This window comes from Heterocephalus glaber, unplaced genomic scaffold, assembly GCF_053883595.1.
Source record: "Heterocephalus glaber isolate CG9 unplaced genomic scaffold, H.glaber_assembly_v1.0 deba00001497, whole genome shotgun sequence".
Classification (NCBI taxonomy): Eukaryota; Metazoa; Chordata; class Mammalia; order Rodentia; family Bathyergidae; genus Heterocephalus; species Heterocephalus glaber.
Window position 1 is genome coordinate 33,071,630 of NW_028258320.1, and position 26,248 is coordinate 33,097,877.

The 26,248-nt window shown below is 33.6% G+C and overlaps 1 protein-coding gene across 21 annotated transcripts in view; it reads left to right on the forward strand.

Moving 5' to 3' along the window:
• Pcdh15 (protocadherin related 15) overlaps positions 1 to 26,248 on the forward strand; it is a 1,622,160-nt gene that overhangs the window by 1,536,854 nt on the left and 59,058 nt on the right. For all 21 annotated transcript variants that reach the window (XR_015440346.1, XR_015440347.1, XM_087184836.1 and 18 more), the window contains one exon: positions 21,060 to 21,275. Coding sequence is in view for 19 of the 21 variants with exons in the window: in XM_087184836.1 (XP_087040962.1) it covers positions 21,060 to 21,275 (216 nt within the window). In the remaining 2 variants the exon portion in view is untranslated. The remainder of the gene's footprint in view (positions 1 to 21,059; positions 21,276 to 26,248) is intronic.

Consider the following 26,248-nt stretch of genomic DNA (forward strand, 5'->3'; position numbering starts at 1 on the left):
GAATGATCTACTTCATTATTATAGCTTCTATAATACTCTCTGTTATGTGATGGCTGACTAAAAGCAGAAGCAAGCAAAATTCATAATGGTATGTTAATGATCAAAAATAGGTTACAAAGCCAACAAGAACATAAGATTCTTTTTTTTTTTCTCATTGGGAATTGTACCTTTATATAATGCATCTTGGTTCTTATTTTTTCCCCATTCCTAGCCCTCCCTTCACGCCCTCCACCCTTCCCTATTTACAAAGACTTTATTTCCATTTTTTTCCATTTCTCATCATGTTTTCCTTTCCCTTCTTTCCTTTCCCCTGTGCCTCCCACTACCCCTACCCCTTTGGACCTTTTCTTCCTATTTTACATTATCGATTATACATTCTAATCATTGGTACATTTTAGATATACAATATAATGACATTCATCATTGGAAATTTGCACCTTTACATAGTCTCTCTTCGTTCTTGTTTTTCACCTTTGCCCAGCCCTCCCTGCAACCCCTCCAGCCCTCCCTATTTACAAAGATTTTGCTCCTATTTTTCCATTTTCTCATACTAATCCCATTCCCTTCTATCCTTTCCCCTAGCCCTCCCACTTCCTTCCCCTTTGCCCCTTTTCTTCCTATTTCACATGACCTATTATACATTTAGTCCTTATTTACACTTTCAGTTTTTTACACCAGAGAAACGATTCGGTATTTACACATCTGTGTCCTATTTATTTCACTTAAGAGTATGGCCTCAATGTGCATCCACTTAGCTTTAAATGTCTCTAATTTCTCATTTTTTATGGCTGAGTAGTACTCCATTTTATAAAAACACCACATTTTCTTTATCCAGTCTCCAGTTGATGGGCATTTGGGCTGTTTCCAAGTTTTAGCTATTACAAACTGCACTGCTATGAACATGGGTGCACATATATCACTGTGGTATGATTCTTTTAATTCTTTGGGGAAGATCCCCAGCAGTGGAATAGCAGGGTCAAATGGGATTTCCAGTCCCCAAATTTAAAGACCCAATCCAAAAATGGGCATCTGAAATGAACAGACATTTCTCAAAGAAGTAGAAATAGCAAATAAATACATGAAAAAATGTTCAACATCACTGGTCATTCGAGAGATGCAAATGAAAACAACGCTGAGATTCCACTTCACTCCAGAAAGAATGGCTGCTATCATGAAATCAACCAATAACAAATGCTGGGGTGCTGTGGGGAAAGAGGAACCCTCGTCCACTACTGGTGGGAGTGTAGACTGGTGCAAGCACCGTGGAAATCAGTATGGAGATACCTCAAAGACCATATGATTCTGCGGTAGAGAAACAATACCTGGGGCCAGGGATTTAGCTCAGTGGTTCGTCTGCCTGCCTCGCAGGCGCAAAAACCCAAGTTCGATCCCTGTACCAACCCCCCCCCAAAAACCCAGAAACGATACCTGCATATAAATATATATGTAATGTATGCACTCAAAAAGTACATAAAAGGACAAGTATCAAAATGGTAATAATTAATTTCTCAAAATGGATACAATTATAATTTTTAATAATTTTATTTCATTTGCACATTCTGGTGTCTCTAATAGACAAGATGTAATAAAAGATTTCACATATTAAATATGTTATAAAAGGCTGTTGTCCATTTAAGTTTTTAAAGTTTTCATCTTTTTAAATAATACAAATGGAGAAGAATTAGATATAAATGATATAAGTATATCTACAAAGGAAAATGGAGGGTAAACCAAAAATACTGTATTAATTTTGCTAAAACATATTACAAAATAATAAAATTCTACCCTTAGTTCACAAAAAAGTAATCTTATGTCTTAAAAACAAGCAATTGGGAATTTTAATATTTTGCCAAATTATCTCAAGATAGAATTACAATGCTGACTACTCTGCTTAACAATAAAGTTGTTTGAGGGCCAGTTTTTTTTTTTCAGATAAAATCACTGTAACTGCTAATAATGAATACCATTAAAATATTCTGCTCTCATTCTTGATCAGATCCCTGTAATTTTCTTATTGTACATTTTGCCTTTCATTCTCAGCATATTTTATGACTACAGTTCACAGAAAAATATTGCAAATGTAAAGTGAAATATACATAATACTGTATGTAGAAAAAGTAGTCTAGACTACACAGAAATACTATGCTTAAGAATATAAAAACTTCATTGTTTATTTGTTAAATTATAGATGTCTAATAATTTGAAAATAGAGTTGATCAACTGTGAACTTCAAAAGATAAGCTGTCTTACTTGTATATATTTTTCTATGTTTGCTTCTGAAATATGCATAGGGATTTTGTCATACCTAATTGTTTGCTGCTACCTAATCTTTTTTTGTTGTTGTTGGTACCGGGGATCAAACTCGGAACCTTGTGCTTGTGAGTCAGGTACAGTGCTATTGAGCTAAATCGCTACAACCTCTGATGCCTAATCTTAAGAAATGCTTATCAATGTATTAAAAATGTGGGTAAGAAATATTAAATTTTAAGGAATTTATTTACAACCTACAAAAGCTACTTTACAGAAATTTTGGTGCAGTTTTACAGTTGTTACTTCTAAACAAATTTATTAGTTCATACTCAAAGTTAAAGTATGAGTTGTATTATAAATATGTTTATGCATATACATTATCTGTGTATATACATTCACAAATATATGTGTATATATATATATACATGTACAAAGAGAGATCTAAAAGTCCATCAATTAAAAGAAAGACATTTTACACCATCTGCCTTTTACGCATGTTATTTTCATTGAAATGTGGTTGTATTCATTCAAGATACAGATTTTATTGTCCTGTGGCAAATACCACCATTCCAATCTATAAATACAAGGTTTTTTTACAATTTGTGTCACTTTAACAACATTAAGAGCATTTATTTGGTTATCATTATTTGCATTATACTGCTTTATATTCAGTATATTCAGTTTCTGAAAGTTCAAAACCTATTTCTCAAATTAAAATGTCTGTAGATTGAATTCTACTTGCCTTGACATACTATTTTCTTATAAAAGTTGTGATAAATAAAGATTTTGCTTTGTACAATAAAGCTTTATGTTTGTGGGTGTTAATTTCCTGTGAGATAGGTACTGAAATATTTTCAGAAAAATTTCCAAAGATTCAATATTCAGATTTAATATTCAAATACCCTATCAGTTTTCCTTGATTTTCTATTAAATGTATCATGGAAAAACAAGTAGGCCCTCTTCCACATACATACAAAGCTATTTTATAGTAATGAAAGATACCATTAACAAATTTTAAAGATTATTTGTGCTTTAAAATAAATTTTATTTCATTTACATGTATATGTATGTTTTAAAATAAATTTTACACTATCTATATATATGTATGTGTTTTCAAAAGAGTAAATAAATTTCTGTGGGTCAGTATGATACAGATTTACCACAAATGAAAAAGATACTTTGTTAAACAATTTAATGATGGGCATTGAAATTAAAATTAAGTAATAAAAAAATGTTCAAAAGAGATTTTTTGGGAAACTTGTCAGAGTCTTTACTTTTAAATTTTAATTTTTGATGCAGATTTTACTTGTCAGTCAAGCAGCCAAATGCTACAGAAAAGATGAAAAAGTTGTGAATAATTAAAATTTTAAAATGAATGCAAGATTAATCTTGCTGTAGAAGATTTATGTTCTTAAAGTACTGAATTTATCCTTAGAGTAATGATCTTTATAGTTAAATATGCTAAAGTAAAAGTAAGCTTTCTGTATTGTACTTTTGGGGATATGAGTTAAATCTGTGACCACATAACTTTAAAATAGATGTTTATAATGAACTTTGTCATGTTTAATATACATAACATCTCTGATTTGCATTTCAAAATAGTCCAGTTGTTCCTTGATGAAAATGTTTAAAAATCATGAATTTAATGCCTAATATACATCTTATTGTATATTAAGAAAAAGAAAAATTAGATAATTTTGCTTTGATATCACAACTAAAAGTCAATAAACATTCATCAATAAATATATTTTCTTTAGAAACAAATTTATTCCTTCAACAAATATTTTCTAATTACACCTTACATGCAAAGCACTGAACAATGAGACTTATAAAATGCAAATATTGTTCCAGAAAATTGTCTGGCTGCCCAGAAATGTGCAGTAAACTCCAGAAGCTAGAATGTGACCAGTGCCTTTAAACGTACACTAAATGATAAGAAACAGAAAAGATCAGATGGACAGCTCTAAAGTATTCAGGTATATCAATAGTGTAGAAGCAACTAATCTTGATTGAGATTACCACCAGACATTGTATTTTACATCTGAGAGAATAGTCATAGTCAGTCTATTCAATATGTTGTTTTTGTCTCATTTTGTAGATGAGGAACCAAGTCCTAGAGTTATTTATGCAAAGTCATATTAATAATAATTGATAGAAGTGAACTCATGTTCTAAATGTATCAAAGCAATGAGGATAGTCTTTTACAGGCATTAAACCCAAAATTTATTTGACTCCTTTCTAGACAGGATAGAGTCACAAAGATGAACAGAAACAACTATGATATGTAATAGAGATACAGATTGCAATATGTCACAGAAAATATCATATTAAATATATACTTACATATATTTATAAATAATGGTACTAAAAACCATTAACTAGAAGCAGTGCTCCTTAAGTAACAGGTTACCTAAGCTGAAGATTACTTTATTCAATATTGTGTATATTTTCAGTGTTTGAGTGTATGTGTTTGTCTTAGTCACTATATGGTCACTGAGATATAATACCCAGTGCCCATAACTCCTAAGAGGTTTATTTTGGCTCACAGTTTCCGAAGTTTCAGTCCATGGTTGGCAGGCTTGGATGGAGAAAGAGCATGGGTGATTTCTGCTATGGAGAAAAGCTGCTCCTGTGATGGTGGTCAGGAAGCAGAGAGAGGGAGAGAGCTGAGGTGGTGACCCCCAGTGATCAATCTCTAACCAGACCTTACCTCCTAACAGCACACTTAGCCCTGAGTTCATCTGTGTATTAATCCACTGTACAGTACAGTGATCCAACCACTTCCAAAGCCTCACTGATAATCTGAGGACTTGGGGGCACATTCCAGATCTAAACTCTTAACAGTATTTATACCATATCATTATTCACGAGTGTGCATTCTTTGACCTAGTAAACAGGACACATTTCATTTAAGGTAGGAGCAACCACATGTTTAAAGAGTCAGAAACCTGAGCTGAAATAAAGCTTTCCTTCTTAAAAAAAAAAAAAAAAAGAGAGAGAGAGAAAGAGAGAGAGGGCCAGGGGTTTAGCTCAGTGGTGCTGCTGCTTGCCTCGAAAGCGCAAGGTCCCGAGTTCGATCCCTGGTACCAAAAAAAAAAAAAAAAAATAAGAGAGAGAGAGTTGCAATCCCAGAGGAACATAGAATGTTAGGGGGGAGATAATATAATATGTAAAGTGGTTTGGAGGAAATAAACGTAGAGTATACATAGGCAAAGTGTTGGAATATTGAACTGAGGTCAGATTGAAAAGATTTTGTAAGCTTAGCATTTGGCAAGTAGGAGCTGTCAGTTGTTTTTAAGTTATTGCTAGAGTAATAAGTAAATCATGGAAAAATCCTGGAGTTGGGAAGTGCAACCTTGGTCAAATAGAGGCAGAATGGAAAAATATTGTAGAGTTAGAAACCAGAATGTTGCTGATGGAATGGAAATAGGGATATAAGGAGGTATTCTTAAGCAAATGAAGAGAATATTTGGATTTTTAATTTTTAATTTCACTCAATCCAGAGATATTGAGGTCCTTACTATGTAAAAAAAATATATAGAAATAAGGAAATCAAGTATGGTAGCCAGGAGAGAGACTTAGGGATTGGAGTCAAGAAGAAATTTAATTTGGATTGGAATGATTGAATTTAATTTAACTAAGGAATCGCTGAGGAGTTAGAAATAATGAACATGTCACTTAATTTATTTTGAATACTGAAGGCCATATAACTACAGTGCTATTGCAAATGGTATAACATTCCTAAACAGTTTAAGAATAAATGACCTTTTGATAATACTGATATTTGGTGATTCAGAAATCTAAATTTGTGATGGTAAACTTGACTGTTAACTGAATTGTCTGAGAAACAACTTGGAGATTAGTAAAGCATATGTCTAGGTATGTCTGGGTGAGTCACAGAGGTGTGATCATGGAAATTATCTGATCCATGCCCTTCCCTCTCTAGTGCACTTCCCTACTCTCTCCTTCCTGGATGCTGTAAAGTGAGCAAATTTGCACCACCACATCCTTCTGTCTCGATGTACTGCCTCACCTCAGAACCCCAGCAATGAGCCAAATAAACCACTTCTAAATTGTGCATGTCAAAATTTGGTTCCAGCAACAGAACATCTGACCAATATAACATTTGAACTAGTTTTGTCTCTCAAGTAAAGGACTCAAGTCATATTTTATTTTGTTAGTACAGTTATTACAGCACATTTCTTTTTTACATGAATAAGAAGCTACAATAAATGACTTCAGAGTTCATTTGAATGAATCTTGGAAGGATTTTTAATCTTTATATTACTAATAATGAAGAAAAGAAAAATAAACATAATCTATGAGGTAATGATATTTATTTTACAAAACAGTTTACAAGGAAAGAAAAAAAAAAAACCATGAAGTGCTCTGATTATTCTATGAATATAAGTACTATTTTGTACTGTATGTCTTGTATAACACAGAATATTACAGTATGTACATTTTTAAAGAAAGAAATATTGCTCTTTTCTTAAGCTCACTTTTAATTTTTCAAATAGATTTTTATCCTATGATTTTTGGTACCAGTTTTTAAAAGTAAACTGGGACAAATGTTTACTATAAATAACCCTGCAGAGGTCTTTCTAGTAACTCACGCTGTATTTGGCATGTCTGCATGACATTGTTACAATATTGTTTTACTTTACTCTTTAGAATATCTAAGAGTTAAATTAGACTATGTTTAACTCTACAAACAGTAGATGTATATAGTGAAATTAGGAATTATTAATATTGCATTGTGGTAGTATTTCAGATGTTCTTATATAAAATCAATCACTGAGTGTTCTTATTTAAAATAGTTCTTCTCAGTCGGGTGTGGTGATGTACTCCTGTGATTCTAACACTCCAGGAAGCTGAGGCAGGAGGAATCCAAGTTCAAGCCCAGTCTGGGCAATTTAGGGATCTTGCTCTGTGGAAAGGCCCTGGGTTCAATCTCCACTACTTAAAAAAAAAATAGAAAAAAAAATGAAGAATAAAAATATTTGTTTTTGTTTTTCAAAAATCTCAATAATCTTATAGATAGATCTATTTGATATTTTTTCATATTGTATCACATGCTGAGCATATTGTCATTAAAATGAATATTTCTTTGTAGTTTCTAAACATAAAGATAAATTTAAAATGTATTTAAAATGCCAAAGTTCTGTTCTTTCTATCCCTTGGAAACACAGTTTGACATACTGACATTAGTAAGTTTAGGTTGAGTGTTGAATACTTTTGCTCTTACGTTCTAATAATCTTTCACTCTAACTGGAGGAAAATGAGTCTTCAATGCTGTTAAATGTTAAAATAGTGTAATTGAGAGGCTAAAGTTAAAGTTAGCATTATGGGACTTTAATGGGTTTGGAGATTCTTAGGACAACACTAATTATTCCACTAATATTTCTGCATCCATAGTATTCATTTAGGCAACAGAGGGGAACAGTTACTTAGGCTGTTAGAAAATTAATGGTCTCACCTATTCCCCTGTATGATAGAGGCAATTATTTGGTGATTTCTGTTAATGTTGGGCACCTGTGTGCATTAAAAATTCCAGATGAGGTCTTAGAAATGGTAAGTGGTTGCTTGTATCTAAGCATTCATTAAAAATATAATTACAGAAAGTATAATTATAATATTCATTTTAGGCTTTTATTCCTTTTAAACAACTGTAGGCGTAACTTTTCTGATTTTGTTCACTAAAGGAAACTCATAAAAATCAGTGAATCACATTTTCCAGGGTCATCTTTCCTAGATATTAATGTCTGTGTCTCGAGCCCAGTATGAATATTTGATTTTACAGAATTTTATGGACTAAGTAAAATGACATTGATTCTTTATTAAATTTGATTCATTTAGAATTTCTTGATGAGTCAGTTTTAATTTTTAAGCATTAATTTAGTCAAAGTTGTTAGATTTTCCGTTATTACTAATAAATAATGAAATTTATTTATTTATTTATGTATGCCTTTACAAGAATATCTCAGTGAATTTTCCCAATTTTAAGAAAGCAATATAATACATTCCTAAATGTTTATATTTTTTAAATAGAGCTGTTTTGCTTTATTCATGTATAAGTTCATTGATGACATTTTGACAAATAGTTTTCTTTCAAACAAGTTCTTCTCACCCATAGAAAGTTGTAAAGTTGTTGGAATTTTAAAATATTGATTCTTCCTTCATTCCCACTCAAAAAGCCAAGAGAAAATTCTCTTTGAAAAATACATTCTAAATTAAAATACAAACTAATTTTGGTTTATGCCTCCCTTTTTTTATGTCCCTTTTTGTAGAGACAATGTTTTATACTAGAGTATAAGCTATCCTAGAGTATAAGCTAGCCTTATCTTTTAAGGGGATGATTAAATGACATTTATTTTCATTGTAGACATATATGTCAATTTTACCTTCTATCATTTTATATTTCCACTGTCATTTTTTATATTTTTTTCTCTCTGCTTAAAAAATTGTTGTGTATGGATATATTTCTTTACATGCCTGCAGTATATTTCTGAAGTATATTCTCTATTTTTATTAGAGTTTACTTTAGAAATTTTAACATATATTGTGTACTTAAAACTCAACATTCCCTTCATCCTGAACTTCATCAAGAGTGTTATAATATTTAACTTCTTTATCAGTGTATGTCTTCCTGAGTTTGGATGTTTCACACTTTATTTTTCTATCACACATGATCCAAATACTGTGCCTCAAAGCCTATGGTCATGTAGATTTACCACTTTCTTTGAGTTTTCTTTTTTCCCCAAAAATGTTAGTTCCTTCATCTGGAATCAGATCCCTTTTATTTAAGGAACATAATTTAGTATTCCCCATGGTTTCTTTTCATGGTAAATTCCTCAAATATCTGAAAATGTGTTCATCTCATCCTTGTTTTTGAAAGATATTTTCATCAGATCACTGATTCAAAATGGTCAGTTATGTTCTCTCTGAACAATGAAGATTGTATTTCTCCTATGGGCTTCTTTTAAATGTTGCTTTTGAGAAGTGTGCTATGAGTTGACTCCATCTAAGTCCTTTGAAAACTCCACTTTGGGACTGGGAATGGGATATAGGATTTTCTGCATGCTCTAGAACAGGGAGATTTCCATGTGTTATGGAACTTCCAAGGATGACTTACCATGTTTAAAATTCACTGGTTTGTCTTTTAAACTTGTAGATATCTATATTTAGTTAGTTACGGAAAATTCTGTTTTGTTCTTGTCTCCTTTTTTAATATTGATCAAATATTTGCCAGACTTTAGCACTTTTTGTATCTCAGATATTTTAAATAATTTGTATCTGTGTATCTCTGTGAACCATTCTGGATAATTTCTTTTTTCCTATAATTTAGTTTATTAATTCCCTATTCAGCTATGCCAATTTGTTAACAATTCTATGTCTCTTGAATTTTTAATTCCAAATCTTTTATTTTTCACTAGTACATGTTTGCAGTACGTAATGATCACATTCCTCATGGGGAGTTGGTACATGTACATAATACATCTTATTCTTCTTTCATCCCCTTCTTTATTCCCTTTGTCTCCCTCAATCTCTTGGTCTCCTTTCCATTTTTTATTTAACTTTTTAATATATTTATTGTTACATTTTAGGTATATAATACATTTACATTTATCATTGGGTGTTTGTACCTGAACATGATGTATCTTAGTTCTTATTTTTCCCCCATTACCTGTGCACCCTTCAAACCCTCCACCCTTCTCTATTTACATAGACTATGTTTCCAGTTTTTTTTCTTTCTCATAATTTTTCCTTTCCCTTCTTTCCTTTCCCCTTCCCCTCCTACCACCCCTATACCTTTGGACCTTTTCCTATTTCAAATTATCAATTATTCATTTTAATCATTTTCACCCTTATTTACACTTTCAGTATCTCATACTAGAGAAACTATTTGGTATTTACACGTGTGTCCTATTTATTTTACTTAAGAGTATGGCCTTAATATGCATCCATTTAGCTATAAATCCCTTTAGCTTCTCATTCTTTATGGCTGAGTAATACTCCATTCTATTAAAAAAAAAGCCCCACATCTTTATTTAGTAACCACTTGATGGGCAATTGGGCTGTTTCCAAGTATTAGCTATTACAAACTATGCAGCTATAAACATGGGTGCACATACATCTCTTTGTTATGATTCTTTTAATTCTTTTGGGAAGATACCAAGCAGGGGAATAATAGCTGGGTGAAATGGGACCTCTAATCCTGGTTCTTTGAGGTATCTCCATGCTGATTTCCACAGTGGTTGCACCAGTCTACATTTCCTCCAACAGTGAAGAAGGGTTTCTTTTCCCCCACAATCCTACCAGCATTTGTTATTGGTTGATTTCTTGATAGCAGCCATTCTTTGTGGGGTGAGGTGGAATCTTAGTGTTGTTTTCATCTGCATCTCTTGAATGGCCAGTGATGTTGAACGTTTTTCATATATTTATTTGCTCTTTTTACTTCTTTGTCTGAGAAATGTCTGTTCATTTCAGATGCCCGTTTTTGAATTGGATCTTTGAATGTGGGGAGTCTGATTTTTTTTCCTTTCTTTATATATTCTCGATAGTAGACCTTTGTCTGAGGTACAGTTGCTAAAAATTTCTTCCCACATCATAGGTTGTCGCTTAGCTCTGTTGGTAGTTTCTCTTGCAGTGCAGAAGCTTTTTAATATGATGAGATCCCAGTTGTTGATTCTTTGTGTTAGCTCCCGTGCTACTGAAGATTTGTTCATAAAGTCTTTTCCTATGCCAATGTCATCAAGAGTTCTACCTAACTTATCTTCCAGCAAGTTTAGTGTTTCTGTCTTAATATTTAGATCTTTAATCCACTTCAATCTTAGTTTTAGTGCATGGTGATAGGTACGTGTCTAGTTTTAATCTCTGGCAGGTTGAAATCCAGTTTTTCCAACACCATTTATTAAATAGGCTATCTTTCCTCCAATGAGGGTGGTTGGCTTCTTTGTCATAGATGAGGTGGCTAAGTATGTATGCAGTTGTTTCTGCATCTTCTAATCTGTTCCACCGATCTTCAGGTCTGTTTATTTGCCAGTACCATACTGTTTTTAATCACCGTAGCTTTATAGTATAGTTTCAAGTTGGGGATTCTGATATCCTCTGACAAGTCCCTGTTGCCTAGAATTGCTTTTGCTATTCTAGATTTCTTCTGCTTCCAAATGAATTTTTGGATGGTTTTCTCTAGTTCTGTGAAGTATATTGTTGGAATTTCAATTGGCATTGCATTAAATCTATATAGTAGTTTTGGAAGTATGGCCCTTTTCACTATATTGGTTCTTCCTACCCAGGAACAAGGGATATCTTTCCATTTTCTTATATCCTCTTCGATCTCCTTCAGAGTGCTGTAGTTTTCAGTGTAGAGGTCTTTTGCTCCCTTTGTTAGGTTGATTCCTAGATATTTCATTTTTTTTAGATGCTATTGTAAAAGGAATTATTTCCCAAATTTCTCTCTCAATGGGTCTGCTATTTGCATATAAGAAGGCTATTGTTTTTTGAGTGTTGACCTTGTATCCAGCTACTCTACTGAATCTGTCAATTAGGTCTAGAAGACTTTTGACCAAGTTTTTTGGGTCTTCTATGTAAAACATCATATCATCAGCAAATAATTACAATTTCACTTCTTCCTTTCCTATCTTTATTCCTTTTATTTCTTTCTCTTTTCTAATTGCTATGGCTAATTTTTCCAGAACAATATTGAACAGGAGTGGTAATAGTGGGCATCCTTGTGGGGCTCTTTTATTTCTTACTCCCCTGTTTCCTTTTAGTGTCTTACCTTGTGTGGTGTCTTCTTTCTGTTGGGCCTCATGGAGTTGTGACCTTCATTGTCTTTTTCTAGGATATTGCTTAAAATTGTTTGGAGTACTGGTTTGGCATTCGTGAAATTTCTCAGTTGTTCTTTGTTGTGAAAGTATCTAAGTTCCCCGTGATTTTGAAAGATAATTTTGGAGGTTACAGCAATCTAGGTTGGAAGTTATTTTTTTTTTAGGGCTAGAAATACTTCACTCCAGGCTCTCTTTGATTTGAAAGTTTGTGTTGAAAAATCCGCCTTGATTCTGATGGGTTTTCCTTTGTAGGTGATTTGTTTCTTTTCTCTAACTGCTTGTAGAATTTTGTTCTTCTGTGGGGTTTCTGGGATCTTGACTATTACATGTCTAGGTGTAGATTTTTTTTGGTCATGGCTAGTTGGAGTTCTATATGCCTCACTTATCTGTATGTCCAATAATTCTCTACCTCTGTCTGGGAAGTTTTCTATTATTACTTCTGTGAACAGTTTTTTTTAGTCAATTGTACTTTCTCCTGTTTTTTCATGGACTCCTATCAGTCTTATGTTATTCTTCTTTGCATCATGTACCAGCTGTTGGATTGATTTCTCATGGTCCTTTACCATCTTTACAAAATCTCTGTTTTCATGGTCCTTAACCACAATCCTGTCTTCTATATCTGATAGTCTGTCTTCAGATTCTCTTAGCCTGCTCTACATGCTTTCAATGGAGTTTTTAATCTCCTGAATATCTGTTTGAATCTGTTTCATGGTTTCCATTTCTTTCTTATGCTGGGCATTCATGGCTTTCAGCATGTTTCTGATCTCATCTATTTTCTTATCTGTTTCTGCTCTATAGCCTCTAATCATGTCTTTCAATCTACTTACCATCTCTGTATTTATCTGGGAGATTATTTCTGCTTTGAATTTTTCTGGAGCTTCATGCGTCTGCTTTGTTACTTCCTGTGCTATTGGTTCAGGGTATCCATCCAGGTGGTTGCTTATCAGACTTTTCCACCTCATTTCCCCCAGAATGTCCCCTTTGTGGCATGGAATCCTGCGTTTGTGCCTTGCTTAAATGTCTTCTCTTTTTTGTTTTTGGTACTGTCCTTGGTTTAATTCCTGGATTGATATTTCAAAGTTGGTTGATGTAGGTATCTTTTTTGCTTGTGTTTAAAACCTTGTAGAATGATTGCTTTTCAGAGATGTCTTTCAGATATAGCTTGTGTTTGGGCTTTGAGACTCTAATGACTCTGAGGCTATTTTATTTTCCTTATACCAGGAAGGAAAATTGATTAGATCAATCACAACATGTTAGCCCAAATGACACAATCAGCAATATCATAGCATCAAGCGCAGCTTAGAAAATGACAATTTTTGGTAGTTATTACTCTATCACATTTAACTATGTGAGTTAAATTAAAGCCAAGGACCAACCCAACATAAGTTTATAGTGATTAAACTCTTCAGTATAGCATCTTTCCCTTTCGGGGTGGGGAATAAGAAGGAGTTGCGGAGGGCTGGACAAGTAGAAAGATCAGGAAAGATTAGTGGTGAGGCCAGAAGACATAGGAAGATTACACAAACTCTAAGAAATTGTTAAAGGTAAGAGGAAAAGGCAGAATGAAAGAACAAAGATGTGAATAGAATCACCTAACAGCAACAAGGAGGCTAGTCATCATATTTACTTTCTTTTAAACCTAATGATAATCAAGAGAAGGAAAAAGAGAAGAAAAGAAAACTAAAGAAGAAATCCGAATTCAGTGCAGAAAGGAAAAAATGGGGAGATGAAGAGCAATGTGGGACAGCTAGAGAATGAGAGAGAGAGAGAGAGAGAGAGAGAGAGAGAGAGAGAGAGAGAGAGAGAGAGAGAGAAAGGATAAAAGAAAGAAAATAAAGCAAAGTAAAAATTTGAAAAGATAGAAAAAAGTAAAATTTAAGAATTAAAAATAAGAGAAAAAAAATGTTTTTTCTTTTTTGCAAATAGGAAAAAATAAAAATTATGGGCCTCCTTCAGGGTATATCTCTGCTCTCACAGTAGGAATCTGTATGCATATATGAATCAATGAGTCTCAGCAAGCCAGGAGCAGACCTGTGAGATTCAGGTAGATTTCTGGCTGCTAGTCCCAAATTGAGCTCCCTGTCCTCTTACAAGGTTGAACTCTGCAAATTTTTACTGCAGGTTCCAGTTGCCCTTCCCCTGAAGATAGTGCAGATTTTGATGGGAGGTAATGGCCCCAGGTGATGAGCCCTCCAACTTACCAAGTACAGTGTTCTGATGTGCCTTTATTGTAGAGATTCTCTTTACTTTTCCACTGAGCTTCAGTTTTCATCAAGGTGCCTGAGAAGCCCTCTTTCTGTTACTAACTTCTGCTCTATCTTTTGACGCTCAGGACAAGGGCATTTATAATCCCCTGTGCCTCTGTAGTGTGGGAGCAGGTAGCAGAAGAGCTGGAAGGCCAGAGGCGGGGCGGCGGAGTGGGACTGGGCCTTTCAGGCACCCGCGAAGCTCAGCAGATGGCTGGATGGGGGCGGGGCTCCAAGCCCAGCCTGGGACCTCACTGTGGCATGGGCGGGGCCCGGGACAGAATGGCCAAGGGAGCTTCCCGCTGTTTGTCTCACCTGCTTACTTTGGCTGGTCGCGGCGGCTCCTTTCCATTTTTTGAAAGATCTCTTTCCTTATTTGTGATTTTTAAACTTGTGTGTCTGATTTATTTCACTTAACGTTATAGTCCGAAAGTACAATGTCTTAAATCTTTCTATTCTTTATTCACATTTTTAAAGCTATTTGTATTTTACTGAAACATATTGAATGTATTTGCTTCATACTCTGTGTCTATTTATTCAAATACCTGAATTTTTTGTGGGAATAAATTTTATTACTGTTTCAATATACACATACTCTTTTGCTTGTGGAAAATTATTTTACTCTATCATTTAATCTTTGGTGAAATATTTTTAATTAGAATTTTTTAGGTATTGTTTGGCGGTGAGGTTTTGTTTGTTTGCTTCTAGTTTTCACCCATGAAGGAAGCCTGGACCATTGTCAATCAAAGATCACTTTTCTTACATTTGTAGAATGTTGTTTGTCCATTTATTGAAGTAGACTATAAAGAACTTTTGGACTTCAAAAACTCAGAATATTACTATTTCTCTTTGAGTTGAACAAATTGGTAGTTTGTAAATAAAGGCTGAAATCTCAAATGAGGATGTTTGATTAAGAATCTCAAGGCCATTTTGTCCTCACTTTACTCAGTGTCAAAGGTTAAGCCAAATAATAATCTTTGCAATTCTGGAGTGGTGGTGGCGGCAGCAGCTAAGAAAAAGACATGGTTTTCTCTTTCATTCTTACAACAAGGATATAAATTTCTGAGAGTGAGTCTTACTAGATTTACTCCCATGATTGTGCTTTGGACTTTCCCATCTACTTTCTGAGCCATTCAAGACTAGATGAATTAAATTTTAAGTCCATCCATTTGAGGGAAAAAAAAACAAACACCTAAATAAAAGCCACAATCAGTAATAATATTTCTGTACTCTTGCCTTTACTTGTCCATTCTGGCTGTGGTAACAACACAATAAATTGTCTTATATACAAGACACATTCATTTCTTACAGGTCTGTAAGCTTGGAAGTTCAGGATCAAGGTACCAAAAGATTCAATGTCTGGGTAGAATTGGCCTTGTTCATAGATGGCTGTCTTTCTTCTGTGTCCTCTCACAGCAGAAGGGGACAGAGTATTTCTTTGAGACCTTTGTGAAGGCACTAGTATCATTCAGGAGGACTCCCAAAGACCCAAACTCTGAATAGCATCATACTGTGGATTGGGTTAGGGTTTTAACATTTGAGGGCTAGATACCAATAGAAATTGGGGGAGGGGGAGTAAGAACAAAACATTTATTGTTTTCTTTTCATCTTCTATCCATTTAGGAAGAATGCATAGAATAGTTTATTCAGAATTATCTATTATTTTCATTGGAATTTTATTCCTGGGATTTAGGTTGATCTACCAAATACAGTGCAAATACAGTGATTTTTTAAAAATATATATATTTATTGGTACATTTTAGGTATACAATACATTTACATTTATCATTGGGTTTTTGTACTAGAACATGATGCATCTTAGTTTTTATTTTTACTCCCATTACCTGTGCATCCTTCACCCCCTCCACCCTTCCCTATCTACACAGAGTTTGATTCCATTTTATTTTCTCATAATTTTTTTCTTTTCCTTCTTCCCTTTCCCCTTTCCCTTCCACCATCCCCAAATCCTTGGACCTTTTCTTATTTCAAATTATCAATTATTCCTTTTGATCATTTTCATCCTTATTTACACTTTCAATTTCTCACACTAGAGAAACTATTCAGTATTTACACATGTGTGTCCTATTTATTTCACTTAAGAGTATGACCTCAATATGCATCCATTTAGCTATAAATGCCTCTAGTTTCTCATTCTTTATGGCTGAGTAGTACTCCATTTTATAAAAAAACACATCTTCTTTATCCAGTTTCCAGTCGATGGGCATTTGGGCTGTTTCCAAGATTTAGCTATTACAAATTGTGCCGCTATAAACATAGGTGCACATATATCACTGTGGTATGACTCTTTTAATTCTTTGGGGAAGATTCTCAGTAGGGGAATAGCTGGGTCAAATGGGACCTGTAGTTCTAGATCTTTGAGGTATCTCCATACTGATTTCCACAGTGGCTGCACCAGTCTACATTCCCACCAACAATGGAGAAGGGTTCCTTTCTCTCCACACCCCCGCCAGCATTTGTGATTGGTTCATTTCTTAATAGCAGCCATTCTTTGTGGGGTGAGGTGGAATCTCAGTGTTGTTTTCATCTGCATCTCTAGAATGACCAGTGATGTTGAACATTTTTTCATATATTTACTTGCTGTTTTTACTTCTTTGTCTGAGAAATGTCTGTTCATTTTGGATGCCCATTTTTGAATTGGGTCTACAATAATTGAAATTGAAAATATAATAAAAACTTACCAACAAAAAAAAAGCCCAGGTCCTGATGGCTTCACTGCTGAATTCTACAAGATATTTAAAGAAGAACTATCACCATCACTATTTAAACTCATCAAGGAAATTGAAAGGGAAGCAAGCCTTCCAAATTCATTCCTGGAAGCAAGTGTTACTTTGATTCCAAAACCAGGGAAAGACCCAACCCAAAAAGAGAACTACAGACCAATCTCCCTAATGAACATAGATGCAAAACTCCTCAACAAGATACTGGCAAACAGAATACAGAGTGTCATCAAGAAGATCATACACCCTGACCAAGTCGGATTTATATAAGGGATGCAAGGATGGTTCAATGTCTGTAAATCAATAAATGTGATAGACTATATTAACAGAGTCAAGGACAAAAACCACATGATCACCTCAATAGATGCAGAGAAAGCATTTGACAAAATGAAATACAATGGTTTTAGAGTGAGATCTGTCCAACTGTGCTATCTACCATCTGTGATTGTGGGGAATTCACTAATCTTTCTGTGCCTTCATTTTTTCATTTATAAAATAACAGCAGGGCATGGTGGCATACACATGTAATCTAGCATTTTGGGATGTTGTGGAAGAAGGACTAAAGTTTGAGCTCTGTCTTGGCAAATTAGTGACTTAGCAAGACCATGTCTCAACCCTGGTTTGAATTCCTGGTAAAACATAAATAAAGACATAAATGTTAATAACAACAGAACTGGCTCAATGGAAAGGATGTTAAAGATAATGATATGATGTATTTAAAGTTTTTACATACACCTGGCAAATTCCAAGTGTTCAGTAAATGTTAGCAGATAGCAAAAGCAGTAGTAATGTTATACAAATGCTGTAAAAGAACAACAGACTTCATGTGAGGCTGAGTTCAATGGATTGATTTCAGTGAATTCAGTAGCCTGGGAGAGTTAGAGATATATTTGCATTTATGGAATGATTGTTAAGCAAGGTATTGAAGAGAGTGATTATAGTTTTTTTTTTTTTTTGGAACATGTAGTTGTTTTTATTAATTATATTGGTACATTTAAGGTATACAATATAATAACATTCATCATTGGAGATTTGCAATTTTACATAATCCATCTTGATTCTTATTTTTTCCCCATTCCCTTGCCCTCCCTTCAACCCCCCTACCCTTCCCCATTTACAAAGACTTTGTTTCCATTTTTTCTTGAAGAGACAACCCACAATGTGGGGAAAAAAATCACCAGCTGTCCCTCAGAGAAAGGTCTACTATCTAGAATATATACAGAACTTTAAAAAATCAGACCTCCCAAATTGTAGTTATTTTTTCTGAGAAACTGAACTGTGAAAAACAGGTATGGAAGTTGTGGGGATAGTATCACAAGTGTGTAAAAAGTAAAAGCTTTATTTTTTTCTTAATCTGAAGGATATAATGTGTTGCATTGTCTTCAGAAGAAGAGCTTTAAAGGCCAAAGATAAATAGAGCATAACATGAGAAAAGATGGTAGTGACTAAGACCAATGCATAAATACCTTCAATTCTAGGGGAATGTTAGCTATTGCTTTGGAATTTAAAGATAGTGATGGGAGTAAATGCAAATATAGGTACCCGGTTAGTTACATTATGGGAAGTTGAGAAATTTCACACTTAGTATCTTCAATTTTTATGGAAATTAGACCCTCTTCATTTTCAGAGAACATTGAAAAATATGTAAATTCTGAGGAAGGGCGTCGTTTTGCTGTGGGAGAGAGAAATTACAAGAGTGAGCAAACATTTTTAAATAGAATAAAGGCACAGTTGACTTCAGAGACCATGGGTGTAAAATAACACCAGTCTGTCTGATTATTTACTTTCTGCACTCTGAATTTACCAGGAGTAAATTATGATTAGGTTGAGCTAAGAGAACATAGGTCTGCTTGTGATGGAACAAAGAAATGAGCACAATGTGACCTCCTGTGACATCTATGATAGAGTAGAAGACACAAATTCTGAAGCAATGGATGCAAACAGGAAGTTTGGGGAGCTGAGAACTCATTGAAAATAAAGAAGAGTTTTGAAAATGTGAGATCAGTATAATGATGGAAGTTGCAGTCAGAAATTTATACATTAAAGTACAGGTTTCCCAAGAGGGATTGTTTTCCTAAGGCAAATGTTTTCATAAAACATAAGACAAGAGTGACTGTGGAATTGAATGTGTTTGTAAGGCAATTCAGTGGTTGATGAAAGTTACTTCTGCCTATAAAACTGATGATTAGTTGCTAGATGTACCATTTACATGAAAACTGAAATTTATGAAGAAGGAGGAATTTGAAGTAGAAGAGGTAAATTGGGAGCTAGATACCAATATATTTATGCTCAGTAAAGGAAGAGTGTATAATATACATAAATGCATGAATTTGGGTTGAGGAAGAGGGTTTGAAAGGTTGATTCAAAAGTGATATGAAAGCAATAATGAAGAACTAGAAAAGAAAAATAAAATAAGATTATGAGAACAGCCGGGTGCCACACACTTTTAATCCTAGCAATTGTGAGGGTGAGGCAGGAAGATTTCCATTAATTCCTGGCCAGCTATATAGTTGAGTTCAAGATCAGCCTGAAATACATAGCAATACCATGTCTCAACAAACAAACAAACAAATGATTATGAGAATATCTCCTTTGAAAAATTCATGAAACATTTGTTCCTAAAATGAAATATCTGGGTTATTTAATTTAAATTAACTCTTTTTATAAGTAGATAGGATTATCCAGAAATGTTTTAAATGGTCAGAATATATATAAAAAATAGAAACTAAGTCAAACTCATACATGATACATCTTCATCTTAATACATATTTGTGCTTATTTACTATGTCACTGTTTTTATCCCAATATTAGCAATTATTATGTAGCTTTTGGTTATTTAGATTTAATTAAAACTAGATGTAATTAGAATTTCAGAACCTTAGCCATATTAGCCTCATTCCATAGTGATGTATGGCCAGCGCCTATTTGTAAAGTATTTCTATACCTGAAAACTCTATTGAACAGCATGAATTTATATAATAAAAAGAATATATTCCTCAAAGAGATTTTTTATTATAAAATAGTTATTTTCATGCAATTCTTAGAATTGTAATAGCAAATCATACATTCTTAAAGTAGGATATTTAGCAATAATATTTTTTAAAGAATATATAATAAGTAAAATTTATAAATAAAAATGCATGTTACATGTTTAATATAATAATATGCATGTAACCTTGTATAAATTTTCTAAGATTCTCCTCACCACCATTTTCTCCACATATTTCATTTTGAAATAATTTTACTATTACATTATTAAAAATTCTCTTAAATGGAACCAATAGATCCAGTCTAATACACTATGTTCAGAGTTGTATTTATAAAGACATAGAAAAATTTTAAACAAGTTACTCCTGTTGAATTCTAAATGGTAAGATATTTAAACATGTAGATCATAACCTCCTACTACCAGGAACCAATCTGTTAATCAAGATACAGAAAAGTTAAAAAGAAAATTGGTTCAGTTGTCTAACCTGCGGTAATTATGGTGTAGCATCAACTATTTAAAGTCCTTCAATGCTTCTCTACATTTATTTGTTTAAAACATATGTCTTACTGTCATGTGAGACATACTAGTGCAATCATTTATGTTTATCCCTGTTAAGCTATATGCTAGATCAAAAGCACAGTCATGTTATATGTCTACTCCCTCAAATGAATGCTAAGGGAAAAAGTCAATCCTACTCTTCAAATGATTTGAATCACAACTCAGAGTTTAATTCATGAGACTATCAATCAAACAAGTTGGTTGACTGACTCTGCTATTGGTTACTGTGCCCTTTTATTCATAATTCCATAGTATTATCATTTTAATGAGCACTAAGACAACAATTTCTGTAATATACATAGCAATATTTAAAAAATGAATTTTAGGAAAGTTTTGTTGTGTTATTATTACTGAAGAAACAGTGGTGTTGCAAACAGAAATAGAACCTTCAAGAAAGGGTATTTTTTTCCTGTGATGTATAATGTCTGTTTTTTTCCCCTCCTAGGCTACCGATAAAGATACTGGCAATTATAGTGCCATCGCGTACAGGCTCATAATACCACCAATCAAAGAGGGAAAAGAAGGATTTGTGGTGGAAACATACACAGGGCTTATCAAAACTGCTATGCTCTTCCATAATATGAGGAGATCCTACTTCAAGTTTCAAGTTATCGCAACTGATGACTATGGGAAGGGACTGACTGGAAAAGCAGATGTACTTGTAAGTAGATAAAAATCAGATAAAGTAGGTATATGCAATATTAGCCAGTGGATGGTGTTTGAACTTATAGTACTTTTAAGAATAATTTAAAACAGGTTTTCTAAAACATGAATGCCATTAACCTTCATCCAGATTTTTAACATTCAGCCTTTTGTAACTAAGAAAAGAAAAGAAGATATTTCATAAGCATTTACCTTCTGATAGAAGTGATTTACTTGTTTTATTCAAATACTAATTGATGGCATTGATGATCCTTGACTAAGTTTTATTCTGCTAGAGTTAGGAATATCATTTTTCTCTTCTGATTTTCTCTTAGGCCTCTGCACAAGTGATAAATCAATTTCAGTGATAAATCATTCCCAAGTGCAGTTTGGTACAGTATTAACTCTTATTTGTAATATTTAACACAAATTCATATATCCGGTCGAATCTCTACAACCTTAGAAATGCACATCATATGGACTTTTCTCTGATAAATCTGATAGGATTATATTGGAAATATGTGTCACATAAAGACAGAGTGACATATAAATTTTCTATTGTTCTTCTCATGTGCCTCTCGCAATTTTCCTCATAAGTTTTCTGGAGGTTTAACTTTTATATATACAGGGAAATGTCAAGGATCACTATTTTTTCTACATAATTGTGAAGAACAGTCAAGTAATTATGGATATTAAAGTCAGTACCATCCTACAGTAACGTTCACCTTGTAACAATAAAGCTGCAATACAAGAAACAAAGGCCCACATAAGCCAAGAAATTTTGATATAGAAGATATTAAGATTGACAAAAAGTTTTGATCAAATTAAAATCAATAAACCTCATATGAGATAATGTTGTCATGTCTCTTGTTATTAGGTAAGACATGAACATTGTAGAGTTTAAAGTCTAAACAATAAACTCAGTATACTAAGTGTCACATCTGACACCCAAAGTAAAGGAGGAAAGGTTTGTTCTAGCTCAGTTTGTGGAAGTTTCAGTCTATAGTTAGCTGGATCTGAGGCAGGACAGTGTAGCAGGGTAGGCAGGAAGCACCAAAGTGAAGCAGCAAGCCTGGTTTCTTCCTTTCTCTTTATACTCCATCTAGGCTACTAGCATATTTATTGGTACCACCCACACCCAGGTTGGAGTTTTCATTATCCACATCCACACCCGGAACCATGCTAAACCAATTTAGTTATCACACACCCTTAATCCATGTTTACACACTCTAGATCTAGCCACCTGTAAAAATCCCCAACTGTGAGTACATAAAGCTTTGGGGGACATCTACATACAAGATATAACACTAAGCATAATTAAAATATTACAACACAAAACACAAATAGAATATACATGATAAGAATATAATACATGTACATAAATACACAAAATATGTACAAATGCAAAATGAAATTTGTATTTTTATTTAATTTGGGCTTCATAAGTGTTGGGTGGAATTTTTAAGAATATATCCTTGAAATCATCTAAAATATATTTGTGAACCAAAAATTTAATTCAAAGAAATCATAATGTGTCATATTTATGAATAAATGTATTATATTCTGATACAAACTCAGAGCATCAGGGAAGCCATTTCAGCAAAATGATATGATGAAAATCCAAAATCCATTAAGAGAAGAGAGATGAAGAGAAATAACTTTTATGCAGAGGCTACAATACATGCCAAAACCAAGAAGGAAGAGAGATCATGGAGAGTTCGAATAAGTCACAGAATTTTATTTACTCAGCTTAGACCAGTGTGAATAGGGCTGATGATAGAAGTAGGTGCTCCATATAAAAGGGGAAGGTCATATGAAAAATGTTGGAACTTTCTCCTAAACTTAGTGAGTGCCCACTGAAAGACCATAGCAAGTGGTAGAAGATCAAGTTTTAAATTTAAATTAAACCCATTTAATACAAATCTAGCTCTTTGAGGAATTCTTTTTGGAAGTACTGGATAGCAAACCCAAGATGTTCATATTGAGCTACCAACCCACTCTTTATACTTTTTTATTGTTTTTTTTTTAAAAAGATAGCATCTTTCTAAGTAAATTGGTCATAAAGTAGTATATTTTTTGTATTATTTTCTGTTTTTGTTCATCACAATCTAGTAATACCCAGGGACAGAGTAGTGTCATCACCCACCATCATGTGGGTATTGAAAAACACTCATCTTTCTCTTTCCTGCTTTCTACCTTTAGAGTATATTATAATTACTCAATAATTCAAAATTTTTACTTCCTTTCCTTATGTATTCATCATGCAGAAACAGAACCAATAGAATTATTAAATTAGCTCACATGGCCACAGAGGCTGAAAATTTGCACAGTGGCTGTCTACAAGCAGGACAGGGAAGTATGTAGTTTGACTCAGTGTAGGAAGCCAGAGCCTTAGAAATGTGAAGGGTGACAATGCAATCTCTAGGACAAGGCTCCTGAAGGGCTACTGCCAACAATCTCAGTATCCAAAGGTCAGAACTCTAGACTATGTACAAGGGTGGCAGCAGCAGGTGAAGAACACATGTCCATTCAGGAAGTAAGTGCTAAAGAGAATGAGAAAGAATTTCCTGTTCTTGCAATGTATTGTCCCATCTAGTCCAATTACATGGTGCTTTACCATAATCAGAACAGATCTTCCCCACTCAGTTCACTAACCTCTACACCAGTCTTCTCTGAAACACTTTTGTAAACACACTTATAGACATAACACTTTGCTAACTCTCTAGACATTACAAAATCCAGTCAACTGGACACCCAACCACACAGTGTAGCACTGTGCTGCATTCACTTAGCAAAGCTATAGCTCTAGTTAATTCTAATTCACTACTTTCTTCAGACCTATTCCCATACTGGATATGTCTGCAAACACATACACAATTGTATAATTAATTGCACTTTAAGTAAGCTTTCATTTTTTTTTCTAGTAATTACACTATATTTCTTTGTCCATTCACAAACTCAGTATCCTAGAAAATCTGTTATACATTTTCTGTTCATCCTCATTGCTGATTAAAAAAAATAGAATCTTATTTTATTAAAAGATAAAATTAAAGCACTTCAAAAGCTATTTTTACAACTCCTACAACTAAATCTACCTACACACCAGGATCTAAGGCAAAGTGTTTTGCCTCCTTTTCTGTTCCTTTAGATCAAATTCCAGTATCTCCACCTATGCAATACATCCATTCTCTCACCAGCTCTATGACAATGCTCAATAACTCTCCCATTTCTTTCCTAAGTTATCAACATTTTCTTCTTTTATTTGACCATTCTCACAATCATGCTTTATTTTCTTTGTTTTCAAAAATGATAAAAAAAATCCTCTTGATCTTTATGAAACTACTCCATTTCTGTTTGTTTCTAGAAAATTTCAATATTGCAGTTGATTCTAATTTCCCACCATCTAATCTCTCTTAAATACTTTCTAGTCATAATTCCATCCCCAGAATTCATCAAAATTCTATGTTACTAAACACACTGGTAACTTTGGTTATAGTACGTCTTGAATTATCAACACCTAACTATCATCTCATTAGGCTTGAGCACTCCATGTTCTTGTTGCTTCCATCTTCACCTTTACTCCTTCTCAATCTTTTACTGGTTCATCTTAGTCTCCTGACCTTGTTGTAGTATTGAGGTTTCTTAGGACTCAGAACTTTATTCTCTTTTCTACCTGCTCTCAATGACTTGGTTGCTCAATAACACAAATTCGAAATGCATCCACCTACTAAAAATGCTCAAACTTAAATCTTTACCTCAAAGTTTATTACTGAACATCAGATTCATAAATGTATTTGTATATGCAACATCCACTTGAATATTTACAGAAAATACCTATTTAATGTTTCATAAAATGGATACTTCCTCATCACATTTCTTCACTGATAATCTTCCACATTTCCTTTGTGACCTAATGAACTTTTGAGTTCCAGACTCATTTCTCTTTAACCCTTAAATTTATCCCCTAAATAAATAATATTTTTCTTTCTTCCTTTCTTTCTTTCTTTCTTTCTTTCTTTCCTTCTTCTTTCTCTCTCTTTTTCTTTCTTTCTTCTGTTGATCTATATCTTTCAATGAAAGGTGACTAAACACACTATAAATTTTTAAGTGAGAAGTATGGATAAAGAACTATGGTTGCCTCAAGAGAAAGCAATATGCAATTTGAACTGCCTTTTTTTTCTCATGGATTAACTTTTTCATTTGAAAGAACTACTTGGAGACAACATATGTTTATACAAACCTGAATATTTGGCAGGCTTTTACACAAAATTAAGTGAGCCTGGAACTTCAAGGAACACAACTGACAGAATTTATTGCCAATGAAAATTTTGATACTTTCCAACATAAGACTATTAGAGAGCTTGTATTCACCAACATAAGCTTGACAGTTTCCCATTACTTAAGGCTTTTCTGATGAGATCAATGATGATATATTGACTAGGATTTATTTTCATCTAATGAAATGTGTCACCATTTTTAAAAAATGGCAAAATTCTGAACTTATATTTCCCAGTATCTCATACAGTGACTCCTGGAAGATTTTAAAACTCATTCAAGAGTAAAAACTCCATTCAATGAACAAAAGAGATAGGAGGATTCTCAATGTTACTGAACATGGTCACATCAAACCTACAGTGTAGAAACTACTACTTGAATTTCAATATAATATCATAGAAGAAAATACACAATTATCCAAAAAGTCTGTTAAACATTTCTTTCATTTCATGAAAAGTAAGTTTGGAACAGAGAGTGCTTAGGAGGCACACTAACCAACTCAATCAGGAGATGATAAGTGGGTCTGGGGCTGACTTGCCCAACAAGCTAGCACTCAGACAAACAGCCACTGGACACCTAAGATTGACCTCAGTCACAGTGAGATGTGCTGTATGTATGACATACACCCTGCATTCCAAACTGAGGTTGTACAAGTTTGGCTCATGTTACAAATAAAAATATGTAATCGGTTTCCTTACTAAGATAATTATATTGACT